Source organism: Cheilinus undulatus, linkage group 7 (genome assembly GCF_018320785.1).
Source record: "Cheilinus undulatus linkage group 7, ASM1832078v1, whole genome shotgun sequence".
Taxonomy (NCBI): domain Eukaryota; kingdom Metazoa; phylum Chordata; class Actinopteri; order Labriformes; family Labridae; genus Cheilinus; species Cheilinus undulatus.
In genome coordinates, this window is record NC_054871.1 from 40,364,980 (window position 1) to 40,380,802 (window position 15,823).

The window sequence follows — 15,823 nt, forward strand, 5'->3', positions numbered from 1 at the left end:
AAGATCATCTCTGAGATTCAGTCATAAACGTCTCTGTCCATCTTCTATCCATCAGTGGGGGGGTGGGAGTTCACAGTGAAGGCGCTGAGCGAACCACCACTGGGCCCTGGTTTCCATGGAGTCATACCCGACGACTCACTGCGACTGAGGCATGCCATTCTTCTCCCTGCAGCTTAAATGTGCAGCTTATTCTGACTCAGGCTATTGTGGAGTGCACAAGTGGCTCTCTGAAGAGAAGGGGATGGAGAGAGAAAGGGTGGGGTCAGGGTTCAAACGAAAGGCTCCCGTCGGGACTCCCTCCCTGTTATCAAATTTGTTGAGACACAAAAAGAGCAACAGTCTCATTCCCAAGAACATCTTGAGGAGGAGACGAGAGGTTAGAGGACAGCATTCTTTGAGTCCGAGCGTCAGTTCCTCTGCAGATCAGCGTTCCATCTCCACAGGCTTCAGTCTGCTTCACTCCACAGCTCATTGTTGCTGAAGTTTTATCTCAGCCTCTCCAGCCTGCAGAACTCCAGCCTCTTTAAGCTCCAAAGCCTGGGTAAGACTCTTAATTTCATTCTTCAGAATCACAGTCGCTAAACAATAAAGATGGACTTAATACCAGGTGCTTTTCTCTTATTTTATTAACCTTAATCTTGCCAACATACCAACCTGCAAGAACCTACAAGTGTACCTTCTTATCGTATTTATGTTGTAGTTGAAGCTCCTTTGTAGAGCCTTTAGCTGGTTATAAAACATACTAACCTATTATTAAGATTAGTAGTGATGCCTGTTCACGACCTAAAAGCAAACAAGACCATCAGAAACAAGACTGATCCATAATTAAGTCTTATCAACAATGCAGACAACTTTTGCCATGGTGTAGGTGACGGTGAAACAAGTTACAGTTGCAAACCTATGGAGTCATTGTTGTTGCAAAACTCAAGAGTATATTTTAACATTTTGAGAGCATGACATGAATTTTGGGCTCAGATTCTTCTTCAAATTTTCCATTAAAACCTGCCTTTGTACTTAAAACTGTCGACGCAATCTGAATGAGAGACGAACGGCTTGACAAAATTTTAGCAAGTAACTGAAGATTTGAGAGGAAACAGAAACTGAGAAGATCAAAGCACAAGGAGGCAGCTTTGAGCACAAAGGCAGGTTTTAATGTAAAATCTGAAGAAAAAACTGAGCCCAACATCAATAAGTCATGCTCCCAAAATATGAATGTATGCTCTTGAGTTTTGCAACAAAAATTGCTCCACACAAAATAGCAATCCTACACCTTTTGAACAACCAAAACTTGCAGACCTTAAATTTTGCTGCCAGAAATCCTGCTTGCACAAATGTGGGGTAAGATTAAAAAAGAGATTGAGAAAGAGTTACTGCCGTTCCTTTGCCAAAATCCATGCAAACCAAAAGTTCCTTGCAAGAGTATGTTTTGTGTTCCTTCTCAATCTAAATCTGAGTTATTTGCCAGTTAGGTTTCTATTTTAGTGAATAAACAATAAATAGACATCAAATAGCAATTAATCAGCAGTCATCCCATTGTGAAGTATCTTCAAGCTCCTTTTTGAAATTGATGTTGATGCCTTGTGATTACCTACCAAAGCAAACAGACAAAAGCACCTGCTTTTGGGTAGTCAAATTCAAAGTCAATTTTATTTTCAATGCTGTAATATGTACAGGACATATAGAAGATCAAAATTGTGTTTCTCTCTGATCCGCAGTGCAATATCAATAAAAATAGAATATAGACAAAAACAACAAGCATCAATATACAAAATATAACAACAGCTTGCATTAAATAGAAAAGTGCAAAACAGCCAGTAGAGAGGGAAAGGGAGGAAGAGCTGGGAGAGAGTTCAGCATCCTGACAGCCTGATGGATGAAACTGTCTCTCAGTCTGCTGGTCCTCGGGTAGATGTTGTTGTGATTGGCAGATAAAGATTTACTGTGAGTGATATGTTTTACATCCCCATCCACGCCGACCTCATTTATTTCATTCATGGCATGACATAAATAAGCGTAATGTGAACAAAATTGCATCAGATTTCTGGAAACAATGACATGAGTCCCATCGTTTTCTATTTAGTTGTAGTCTTTCTTATTTAGTCGTCCTGATTTATTATTGTATTACAACAAATACATTATCAAAGATTTACTGGATCCTGCTATTATGAATGAATACCAGGTAAAGTGACATTATGTAACATAATGTTACATAACCTAGTGTAAAATAATGAAGAGTAGGGTAACATAACTGACATAATGTAGCCAAATGCAGAGCAACCTGACACAGTGTAACGTGGCACAGTGTAACGCAATTCAGTGTAACATGATGCAGTGTTACGGCATGTATTGCAGTGTAACACATCACAGAGTAACACATCACAGTGTAATGCATAACAGTGTAACACATCAAAGTGTAAAACATTGCAGTGTAACGCATCACAGTGTAACGCATCACAGTGAAACGCATTACAGTTTAACACATCACAGTGTAACGTAAGGTGGTGTAACCTACTCCAGTGTAAAGTAACGTAGTGTTATATAGTGTTATGCAGCGCAAGGTAACATAGTGCAATGTTACATAGCACATTGTAATATATGGCAAGGCAACGTAGCCAAAGGCAAAGTTGCACAACATAACATAGCACAACATAGTGACATACATAGAGTAACATAATGTAGAGTACAGTAACTTAACAAAGAGCAACAGAACATAGAGTAATGTAACATAGTATAATGTAATGTAACGTAGTGTAAAGTAATGTAACATAACATAGCATCACATAGCATAACATAGCATGAAAGAGTGGAATATAACATAGCATTTTGTTACATGTTATCACATAGCATAACATAGTGTAATGTAACTTACCATACAATTAGGTACTATACCGTAATGTGCTATATAGTAATGTGCTGTGATGTAACATGGCATACCAAAGGTACTGTCACATAACGTAAAGTCGTTCAGTAACATCACGTAATGTAATGTAACGTCACGTAATGTATCATCACTTAAAACAACGTGACGTTACGTAACTTAACATAATGCAAAATAGTATTGTATATTGCCTTTGGTATGGCATATTATCATAAAACACTGTATAATATTGTATCAGAGCTTATCAAATCATATCGTATTGTTTCATATTGTTTTGTATGGAGGCATAAAATAATGCACCACATCGGATCATATCACATCGTATAGTATAGTGTGTCATATCATATACTGAGACAGCCACGTAATGCAAATCCACAGGGCCCTCCAGCGGCTCACCTTAATTGGGCCCTTGTATATTTTTTAAATTTTCAACGGTATGAACAAGTCAGCTCCTCCTCCCTGGCAAACCTGGCGCAAGGGAGAGCAACAGCACTGCTCACAGAAAATGACTTAGAGGTGATAAAAAAGAATCAGTTGATCATCTAGTCTAACAGTATTTCTCAGTTTCCAGTGTACAGTGCAAACAGCACTGTAGAATTCAGTTTTTTAACGGACCAGTCCTGTCTCATAATAGCACACTAGCATGTGGTAGCTGCGCAAGGATCAGCTGGTCTACGTGGATCATCACTGCTCTCTTTGTTATAAACTCTAAATTTGTCAAAGCCACCTATATTGGAACCTTTGTTGTGAGTAAATTTTTTGTTGCATATAAGCTAGTGAGAATTCATTTTGCTCAACATTTAAATGAATAATAAATTATAACATTGCAGGGACTGGAATTTTTGCCTCAGACACAGAACTTTTGCGTATTTCTGTTAAATAGAAGATGACTCATGCATTTCAAATGAGGGGTTTATCTCCTATTTGTCCTCCTCTTTCACACTCACACACACACACACCCACCCACACACACACACTCTCTCTCTCTCTCTCTTTCTCTCTCTCTCTCAATCTAGGCCTATTAAAATTCAGTAAAGTCAAACTGGCTGAACTCTTATTTATAGGAAAGCTGTAACAACAATAAAAAGGATATATTTCTTTTTTCTTGCCAACAATAAGCTCCATGAGGAGCACCAATGCCCGCTAAGTGTGAAGCAATATAGCTGCACAAGAAACAACAGAACGATGACAGCACATCGAAAGCAAAATGCAAAAAAGAAATTGTCAACAATATTATAGTCTACACGAGTCAATATGCAGGCCTGTTACAATTGCATGTAATAATAACTTATGGAAAAACAACAACTCTGCACAATAACTCTCATAACCTCATTTAATCTTTAACAGCAGGTGTGGGACAACACAGACAGCAGCACTAAGCCATACGATCACCTCTATACTCCCAAACATGCACGTTTGTAGAATATAATTCTAATTTTATCACAGATGATCACAGGTGAAGTAAAACCTACCTTTAGATGATTACTCAGCATGCTCACAGGCAATCTTTTCAGTTTTCTGAGCTGGTTAGTCCTCTGTACAGTTCATTGGATGTCTGTTAGTCTCTTCTGTTCCATTAAACTGCTGAGATGGTGATTTCTGAATCAGTTTGAAAGATGGAAATCTGCACTCTACAGAAACTGGCATGATCTTGCGGCAGCCGTCTGGGGGTCGAAAATCTGTTTTTCATGCAGTGTTTCATTTCACCAGCTCAAGACTTTACTGGACTTGACGATGGTTTTGAAAAGTGGTTAGCTCCTGATCTGGTGATTTTGCTTCTCGCTGAGTTTGAGTGGTTAGTGATGTTCTATCAATCTGCGAACATGTTGATGGGTTTGACAGCGGTACCTGTCCGGCTAGTTAGCTAAACTTGCTGCTGCGTCTGCAGCTGTGTGGTTTGAGCGATCAATATTCCTACTTACATTCACTGAAAATAAACCTCAAAACTCCTCTCTTTGCTTCAGAAGTCCTTCCTCCTTTCCCCTAGTGCTAGCTCCCAGATAACTCTGGTTGTTTGGACATGCTGCTGTATCAGCTAACTTTGTAAACAAGCTACACTGGTACACTGAAACACTGGTATGGTATTGTAAGGCTCCATATCAGATCACATCTTATCGGATCATATTGTATCTTACTGTTTCATATCATACTGTGTGATTGCATGTCATTTTGTATTACATCATATTGTATCTTATCTTATTGTATTGTATCATATCCTATCATAGTGTATAGCAAATTTAAAAAGAAGGAAATCTGTTTAGTGAGGTCAAAAGGGATAGGTTGATAGATTAATGATATTATTTTGAAAAACAGATTAACCCCAAGGTACCCAGTTTGATACAATTTGACTTTAAAATCTGGCTCCTTATCAGGGATTTTTTGTGTTAACTGTATGTAAATGACACAAATGGTTGCAGTAAAACAATGATGAGTATGTTTTCTTTTGTCATGTAAATGTTAAAACAGCTCGGCATGAAGACATTCTTCTTTTTACCAAGATCAGGAAGATTAACTGCACCTGCATCTACATCACATTTACTTCACTGTATTTACTCTAACAGTAAAAGGTCTGGCACATTACAGCTGTCACACTTTTGTCCTAACAAACTGTTACTGACTAATCTCTGAAAAGGATCGGTGCCAGGATGCTTAGCGTCCTCTTAGCCAGCACTCTTCACATGAACGCCTGCACTGATCTGCTTACACTGATTATTGTGATGAAGGCATATTTCAGGATCTCCTCTCTTTAGGATTATCCCTCAGGGATCCGTATTTATGGAGGCTTTTCTATTCAGCCATGCTGCTCCACGTTTGTTATCCCTGCTGGGACTGCAACCTTTCTTTCTTTTGGGGACTTTGACTCTGAGCCTTGGCTGAGAAATGTCGTCTGTTGTGGGTCTCACAGGCCTAAATTGCTGAAAGAGCCACGCGGCTACAACTGGCCGATTCATAATGGGACAAAAGTCTGAACCATGAGCTGGTCAAATGGAGATTTAGCCCAGTTGAATAAAAATGGAAAACATCACTCTCACTTTTTGTTGGAGCTGTGTAACATTAACACATTTTCAGTGTCCTTGTACATGTGAAAATCTCCCTCCAGCTTATAGGACACAACTGTGGGATGAGTGGTTCATCCTCTCTGAATTGTCTGATATTATTTTTGGATCTCCCACAAACACTTAAGTTGATGAAAAACATTCTTCGATAACGTATCTCTCTTCACGCCCCTGTAATGTTTTTGTAGATGTCGGGCTGAAGGAGGAATTTTTAACAAATTAAAAGGCGTGGACAGTCTGAGCTTGCCAGAGTTTCTGTGGGGATCCATGAGTGGGTGGTCATTTCTGAGGTGTGTCTAAATGTTTCTTAAAGAATCGCTCAGTCCAATGAGGAATGCTACAAACCCCAGTTTCAAAAAAGTTAGGACGCTGTGCAATGCGAATGAAAACAGTGATTTGCACATTCTTTTAAACCTATATACAGTTGAAAACAGCACAAAGACAAGATTAATGTCCAACCTAATAAACTTTATTGCATTTTAACATTACATTACATACACATTTTGTAACTGATTCCTGTAACACATTCCAAAAAGGTGGGACAGGTGTGTGATGGTTTTGATTTTCTGTTGTATAATTTTTATCTTCTGTCTGTTGTCCGACGGGATTCATTGTGCCTCTGTTGTTCCCTTATATGTTTAGTGGTAAACCCAATTTAGCTTTCTGGTCTCATTTTGTTCCTACCCTCCCCATGTTTTTGTTTCCTGTGTTATTTTGTATTTTTTCCCTTTTGGTTTGATTTCTGGTTGTCTTCCTGCACCTTGTGTTTTCCCCTCCACATTGATGGAACTTACTTGGTACACTTGTATTTTATCACACATGAATCCAATCACACCCACTATATTTTTGTTTCTGTTTGTGCCATTATATTTGGGTCCTTTTTGTGTAAACCTTTTGATAGCATATCACAAAACAAATTGACCTCTAATGGACCCAGCAGGAACACTCATGGATAATAACATTTTTGAGGTAATACATTTTTAAATTCCATTATAAGGCCTGTGGAAAGATAAAGGACTCACGTGTGGTGCAAAGCTGCTGTGCTCAGTAAAGCTAAAAGAGAGGTTCCAGAGAAATCCCGCTTGAAGCATTCTTTGCCCAAATGGCTGTTAGATTTTGTCAATTCCCCAGAGCCTGAGCTAGAGCAACAACTAACCTAACCCAAGCCTCAGTAGCCGACCTCCCAGCCCAAGCCACGGCAGCTGACCTCCCAGTCAAAGCCTCAGCAGCCAACTTACCAGTCCAAGCCTCAGCAGCAGGCCTCCTAGTTCCAAGCCATAGTGGCTGACCTTCCAGTTGAAGCCTAAGTAGCCGATCTTCCAGTCAAACCCTTAGCAACCAGCCTCCTAGTCAAAGCCTCAGTAGCTAGAACTCCAAGTCCAAGCCCCCAAGCCTGGAGTATTCACCAAGCCCATGTTGTAATATCATCACAGACTGATGCCAGTTTTTATTGCAGTGCTGTCTGAAGTGCTGAAGGTCCACGGCATTCATGTTATTACATACATAGATTTCTCCAAATTCTCTTGATCTCTTGATAGTGTTGATGATGTTATGATGTTGATAATATGGACTGTAGATGTTGAAAGTTTCTTGCAGTTGCAAACCTTCATAAACTGTTGTGCTATTTGCCCATGCAGTCTTTCACAAAATGGAAAACTACACACCATCATTTCTTGAGACCAAAAGTCATGTACTGACATGTCTACAGTCACCATGGTTCACGTTAAGCAGTTCTATATGGAGTTTATTCCGCAGTAGCTGCGCACATGCACCTCGTTAGCGGCAACGACGTCAGATATTTTGTTTCTCTGATTGGACAGCAAAGATATGGCCGACAGAACGTTCATCCAATCACCCTCCGAGTTTTTTTAAAGGCTCTGCCCTTTCCCAAACGCCGTATATCGAAGGTTTTCCAGGAAGGTTTTGTCAGGTAATTTGTTTTGTTGTTTGTTTTCACATTTTGCACAATGTTCAAACTTTTTTGGATTGGAGTGTGTATTTCAGATGAGGCATAACTGAGGTGTGAATATCCCACAATGAATAGGCAATATTTAAGTGACTAAAGTCTAGTGACGTGAGAGGCTAGATCTGTCCAAAGATAACATTTGCACCTCTTCCTTCTTTACTGATTTTGTCCCGTTTATGTTAAGTTGTATTTTCTATTAGATAAACATGCTCCTTCTTTCTTTTACAGGGCACTCATTGTAAAACTTTGCAGGGGAAATCTAAAAAAAATGTTTCGGTAGCCTCTATAACTGACTTTGTCTGAAGCTGCAAAGTGACAGTGGTTATAAGCACCAAAATAACCATGGAAACTATCTGTCTTGACACCAGTGGTCTCATTTGCATTTCTTAGGTTTCATAAAGAAATTAGTATTCATTTCAGTCTGTTTCTCAGTCAGCTGAAGACTCTTAAGCACATAAAATGTAACTTATTAAGAGGCTACTTTAAAGCGTGCTGGTAGGTGTTTTTTTTTCCTGTGCCCTTGAGAGTTTTCATTCAGTCTAGATAAAAGAATACTTTCAGACCAATCAGACTCTGGTGGAGTAAAAAGGAGAGTGAATTTGTAATGGCTAAGACTTCCTGGACTTCAGACTGAGAAGAGGAAGTCGGATACTTGTTATGGTCAGGATGATGTAATTATCCGCTCAGAGGGCATGTACACATGAGCCGGGGACACTGACATCTATTGTTACCTTGTGGGGCTGGCACTGTGACAAACACTCCCTACCTTTTTTCTCTGTGTGTAGAGAGCGGTGTGGACAGGAGTGGGCTGGTAAGGTTTCCTGTCCCTGTGGTAGTTTACTTTTTGAATGCTAATACTCAACAGTGAATCAACCTGTCAAAGACTGCTTAAATATGTGCAGCACAAGCCCAGTCAACATTAAAGATCTGCTGCTTTGTCCAAAGAGGTTAAAGAAGTAGCCTCAGGGTGAAATCACACCAGACAATCCCTACAAGGCCAAAGCATGTCTGACCCCCAAAGTCCAGCTTTTTTGACCAGTGAGGGTCCTCTGTACCGTGCTCAAGCAAGGTACTCTTCCCTGGCCCTGCATGATCGCTCATGCACAAGCACAAGCAGAGTACAAAATGATGGATAAGCGATGCAACTGTTCCTCTCAGTAATCATTGCAACAATGGCAGTGTTAGAAAGTCATTTCTGACCAAAATAGTTCAAACTAAGCCACTAAGGCAACACTCACTCTAAGTCCAGTTGTCCCCTGCTGTACTGAGGCATGCTCACCTCCCTTCTCCAGTCCCCCTCTTGCCTGCACTCACATTGCTGCCCCTAACCGGGTTGAGCACTGATTTATCATCACATCATCCTGACTGCTAATGCTAATATTGCATTTTTCTTTTTCTTTTTTATTATCAACCATGGTTCTTATTGCTAATTCTTCATATATTACTACCATCATTATTGAAACTGTAGCCATATCCTACAAAATGGAATATAAGTTTATGGCCATGATAGCCATGGACTTATCTTTCATGTTGTTTTGTTGTTTCTCTTATCCCTCTATCTGCTTTTCCTCCATCCCCTACCCACACTACTCCTTTCAAACCCAAGCACGACTTTGGCAGATGGCTGTGGTTCTTCTTGAGACTCCTGCCCATTAAAGGGAAGGGTGTCCTTGCTGCTGTAATGATACTAAATATTGCTAGTGCTGAGCTAATGGTGATTAGCATTGGGTCTTTATAATACATCCAAAAATGCAGGCTGAATCTGCCCTCTTTGTAAAGAGTCCTAAGATAACTTCAATTATGATTTGGCATTTTACAAATGCAGATTGACTGATTTGTTGTATGACTGATCATTATATAGCACATACAGTTTTGCAGAGCCATAGTCTCACAGAGACAGTTCAATGGAGAAATACACAGTTGATATGACAGTAACTCACTTTGTGGCTTGAGGAATTCTGCCCCCCCCCCCCCCCCCCCAAAAAAAGGATATCTTATTAAATGTATGTCTAATTTCTTGGCATTTCTGATATTTCCTGAAAATATCATCAAAATCCATCCATAACTTTTTGAGTTATGTTGCTAACAAACTAACTAACAAACTAACAAACCCTGCCAATCACGTAAGGTAACTAATATAGATATTTTCCCTATTACAAGCAATATAGGCAATTGATTTTTCTGTACTTTATCTTGAATTGAGATGTTGATTTGGAAATTTTGTTTGCACAATTCTCGTCCTAACCACTGGACCAACATGCTGCCCAGCATCTTGTTTCAATATATGAAAGCTGAGTGAAAGCATGAATTGCTTGTACAATATGATATAACTTTAATCAGAGATGCTTAATATGAGTTGAACAATGATTAATTTTAAAGTTTGGAAATATTTAAAAATTTGAGATGCCTTTGGCGATTAGACTCTATTGTGATGAACTTGAAGGGGTAGTGAAGCCGACAGCAGGATAGGATATCCTCCTATGGATCTAGACACTGGTGGTGGTGATGGAGTGGGATAAGATGAGGCGTGACTTCTGAGGAACTTGACCCAAACACAGATGAGATGACTTGGAGACTGACTGCAGAGGAGAGGAGACAGATTTTTAAAAAATGACAGCTGGATTGAGAGAGGTTGTGTCAGAAAAGGATTAGGTCAGAATTGAAATGAGAATATGTCTTTACCAAAGCAGGAAACAGAGCAGGAAAAAGGTGAGTGATTATTAACGAGTGAAAGGATGAATGGAGATTAAACAGTCAGTCGGCTCCTACTAAGCAAACCAGGGTGAATCCATGGTTATTTCACCCATCCTGTATACAGTCAGTTGTTTCTTCTTTATTTGAGGAGTACTTTGTGGGTAAATTAAGAATGTGTGTTTTTTTTTCAGCCTCCAGAATGGAGTCTGCTACAACAGAACTGCCCTTCCTGCTGTCCAATCAGTCGTCAGAGAGCTGCTCCATGGACTCAATGACAGAAAACACCTTGTTTGGCTGCTTCTATATCCTGGTTTTCTTTCTGGCTCTGAACGGTAACAGCCTCGCTCTCTGGATCTTCTTCCATCAGCGAGGCTCTTCCTCTCCAGCTAACATCTTCCTGATTCACCTGGCTGTGGCAGACTTATCCTACGTGATCATCCTCCCCCTGAGGGCCACCTACCACCTCACTGGAGGTCACTGGCCCTTTGGTGAGGTGCCCTGCAGAGTGGCTGGCTTCTTGTTTTATGTCAACATGTACGCCAGTTTGTACTTCCTGGCTTGTGTGGCCGGGGATCGCTACCTGGCTGTAGTTCACGCCGTGAGGTCGCTGAAGGTCCGCCGTGCTCGCTATGCTCATATTATCAGCTTCTCTCTGTGGGCCCTGGTTACAGTCTCAATGGCGCCGCTGCTGATCACTCACCAGACTGCAGAGGTGGACGGCGTGACGGTGTGTTTGCAGCTGTACAGAGAGAAGGCCACGCGCAATGCACTCATCTCACTGGCAGTGGCCTTTACCCCACCTTTCCTTGCCACCTTGTCCTGTTACCTCCTCATCATTCACAGCCTGCGCCAAGGCTCCAGGCTAGAACCGGCGCTCAAAATGAGGGCTCTGCGCACCATTGGTTTAGTCATGCTCATCTACGTGGTCTGTTTCCTGCCTTATCACGTGAGCAGGGCCACGTTTATCCTGGGCTACAACCATCCCGACATCTCCTGCCAAACACGCAGAGGTCTGAGCTTGGCCAACCGCCTCACCTCCTCTCTCACCTGCCTGAACGGCACCATGGACCCGCTGGTTTACCTGTTTGGAGCAGAGAAGTTCCGTGGCACTCTAATGCGATTATTCTGCAAAGATAGGGCGGGTGTTTCAGGGGCAACAAGCGGGGAGTTAAAGGGAACTCATGAGAGCTCTGTGAGCGCCAAGTCAGAGTTTTGAGGAAGAGAAACTGAAACTTGATCTTTGGCATTGCCGTTTCATGCAGCACAAGCTAAACCCTGCGTGACTATCAGATACCAGCTTTCAGAATGAGTTCCCTTACCTTTGATTCAAGTCTTGGTCCACCAGACCTGCACAGGGGCCCTGAGGGCAATAAGAGCTTACAACAGTGGCAACAGTGGATTTTCTGTCAAAACTTTTAAGATATGGCCTTGGTTGTGGTTCTCTATGACACTACACAGGATAAAACAACTAATTTTCAGGGCTTATAGCTCCTTAAACCCTAAAACTGCCAGATCAGGCTACAATCATGCTAACAATATGAAGTTTGACCTTGACGTGAAAGACACATGCCAATTTCAGACCAAAGATTTGCGACGAGACGAGTCTAACGTTGCCTGTGACAGGCCACTCTGCAACGTTCTTAAAGCTGACCAGTTCACACCGCTGTGAGGAGGTGAGACACTGCATTACTACAGCAAAAACAAACACTGTCCCAGTTTCTCACTGTTTTTGTATCCATATGTGTCTGAACACAAAAAAGTTTTGCCAGCTCTTTCTTGTATTGACCATATCTACTGAGAATTTTAGTTTTTACACGGTACCTCTAAATGAACAAATATTTGTTGCCATTTAGGCTTTCAAAACGAGATTCCCATTTCCTGCTTGCAATATCTTGCAACTACCTTTCTGCTAAGCTAATTGCAGGTAACATCATTGATGACCTGATTCGAGCTATGACGGCTCATTTGGGACAAATGCAACCGTTGCCAGTGACGTTCTAAATTGGCCTTGTAGCGTCACAAACGTTTGGTCTGAACTGGTCTTAAGTTCTTATGTAGTCTTTGCCCAGTTATTAGCTGTCATCATGTTGGTTTTAGCACCATTTTTATTTATTCTAAAGAACAGAGTAGCTCCTGCCGTAAAAGTCTACAAGACCCTACCACCTGTTACCATCAAGAGCTTTCAACAGCAGAAAATGCAGGTCCTAAAACATACATTTTCCAGAAACCCAAGATGGAGACTGCACTTCTTACTCCATTCCCTACAGGCTTCCTGTTTATGTTAAATGTACCATGTACAAAGTTGTATGTTTGCTATAAGTATATTATATCCTATACTAGATTTGATTACTGCTCATTTGTTGACTTTATTATGTCGTTTTTAATACAGACTTGTTTTTTTTTGGTTTGTTTGTTTGCTCTCTATGCATCAGTGAACTTTTGGCGTCTCCACCAGCAAGTCCAGTTTGAAACATGGCAAAGACTATTGACTGGATGGAGCTGAAGTTGTAAATATTTATGTTAAAGATTTTAATTTGTCTCATTTCTTGATTTGTGACCCTGTTCGCTGAATACCACACCCTTTATACACTCTGAAGTTCACAGAAGCATGTTGGTTTCAAGGTAAAGACAATGTTGAAGTGCCTTAAATCTGTACTCTGTCTAATGGACTGATTACAGCAAGGGAGTTGCTTTTCCCCTAATGGCTTTGCAGCCTTAACTGCTATTGTCAGGCTTTCCTAAGAGTTAAACAGCTGCTAAAGCCTGTTTGTGACTAGAAACTTCCATAGGAAACTATCGACAACAACAGAGGTGTAGTATGTCCAGCTTCTAAGCCAAATATGGCCCCTTAGGGCTCCAAAAAGCAAGACTGCAACAGCCAAAATCCAACTCAAGGCTTTAAACAAAAGGCCACAAATCAATGGATGACATTAATGTGGCCACTTCCTCTTCTTTCATGCGCTAAAGCTGACGACACTAATGCACTAATAAAGATGTTGCAATAGATTAATTCTGCATAGTCAAACCCTTTACTGTTTCTTTAACAACATATCAGTGTCTCATTAACTGTGGTGCTTTTAGTCATATGGAGGTTCCAGGCAAAGATAAGCCTATTCCCCATTTGGCTTAAAGCAATCATAGCTCACCAACAGAATATTTAGAAGTATCTCTTCCCAGACTACAGGATACACTTGCATCTGATACTCAAATACCCAACAGGACTTCACCAACTCTTACAAGAGCATCACAACTCATCACATCATAATATTTGAACGTCTCTAGGCCAGGTGGAACTTCAGAATAGAAAACAGAATAAAATAGTCTAGTAGTCTATATCCGTTCTCCTGCTACAAGTTATACATTTTCATGACTTGAATGCCATTTTACCACACAGTAATCAACCTTTTATTGTTTCAGTATGTCTTTGAGCATCCATCTCGGTATAATTTAATAGATATAAAGATATTTAAGGCTTTTTGAGGGATTTGAACCTTTCATTTGGGGCCAGGGTCCTCCTAAAGAACTATTAATGTCTGTTTAGATGCTATTTTATGCACTTTTTGCCCCTTCTTCAAATTCAAAACATGTTTTAATCATTGAAAGTAAGATTTTAGATGTGTACCTCATATTTGATGCCCACATATCAGGACTATATTTTAGGCCCCTGGTGATGACCTTAATTTAAGAGGTAATTAGCAAAAGTTAGCATGCCAACACCAAACTCTGATTTTAACTTAAACCATAATCATAATTATTACTGCAGTGTAAACGATGCAAAATATCACAGACAACAACGCATCTGTAGATGTTTGCTTTACATTAACAAATTTGTGACTGAATATCTCATTCAAATGAACAACTTAAGTTAAATATACTCATTTTGGTGAAAATGTTGTTACATGCTGTATTATTGGGTTTGTTATGGTGATATTTACTTGTATATACTAAGCACATTATTGTGGGATAGGAGTAAACTTATGCCAGTTTTCTAAGAGTCCTGTTTGTATTTGAAGTCTAGTTTTTTGTATGAGTTTGTCAATGGCTTTTACACATCTCTTGAAGATGCGTGTATCATGTTGACTTTGCCTTTGCTAGACAAATCTTTACTGTACATATATGCATTATTTCTATGTTCCTAACTCTTTTACGCTATGCATTTATTTTTATTTTCTGTTTAATGCTCTTGCACTGTTGCTGTTACTAAATTATAAGTGTGTTTTGTTTTTTACTGAGTCAAAGTGTATGAAAATTACTGTAAAAATGCCATTTTATAGACTGAAATACATCATTTACAAGACTTGGTGAGGGATTCTTCCTTTTAAATTTCATATATATATTTCCTTTAAACAAAAATTTAATCCACATCTTCAACCAATCAGTCAATCTTTGTTTGTATAGCTCCACTACATAACTTAAGTTATCTTAAGAAACTTTACAAAGAGGGCAGGTCTAGACTGTTCTCTCTGTTATGGCCTTTTATAGTTGGCTGGTGTTAATCACCATGATTAAAGCACTAGCAGTATTTAGTCCTGTTATAGTGGCGACATAAACCTCCCCTGTTATAGAGCAGGGCTGTCGAACAGACCAGACTCATGCTGACAGCTCTCTGCTGAAGCTGCACTGGGGTTGGAAAGGACTAGAAGGAGGGATAGGATGGAGAAAAGCTGGATGAGTAGAGGGACAAGAGAAACAACAAAACAACAAACGATAGGCACATTTATAGCAGTTGTGGCCACTCCTATTTTGTAGGAAATGGTTATAATTTTATTGAAGATGGTGGCAATATGTGAAAAATTAGCAGGAACAGCTTTGATAGAAAACAAGCATGATAGAAAACAGAAAACAATGTAAGATTAGAATTAGCAGTTATTATTAGTTCTCTCTTTTAGTTCTATTAGTTCTGTATAATAAAGTGCATCTTGATGGGATGTTTAGTGCCTTTGACATTTTTTTGTATCCAGCCCCTGATTTACACTTTTCAATAACCTTTTCTCTGATTTGCTTGGAGTGTTCTTTTGTCTTCATGGTGTAATAGAAGCCAGGAATACTTATTACCAGGAACTGGACCTACCAGACATAGGTGTCTTTATACTACAATCACTTGAGACACATGCACTACACTCGGGCAATCCCAGTTCACAAATTGTGAGACTACTGGCACCAAGTGGCTGGTTCTGGGTTTGAGTCACTTGAAAGGGGGTGAACATTTATGCAATCACTTATTTTACC

The 15,823-nt window shown here is 40.0% G+C and overlaps 1 protein-coding gene across 1 annotated transcript; it reads left to right on the forward strand.

Annotated features, from left to right (window-relative positions):
• Positions 1–386: 386 nt before the first annotated feature.
• gpr17 (G protein-coupled receptor 17) lies at positions 387–14,822 on the forward strand. The gene is made up of 2 exons (XM_041791718.1): positions 387–541; positions 10,786–14,822. Exon 2 carries the CDS (start codon positions 10,794–10,796, stop codon positions 11,808–11,810), a length of 1,017 nt encoding a protein of 338 aa, XP_041647652.1. The 5' UTR covers positions 387–541; positions 10,786–10,793; the 3' UTR covers positions 11,811–14,822.
• The last annotated feature ends 1,001 nt before the right edge of the window (positions 14,823–15,823 follow it).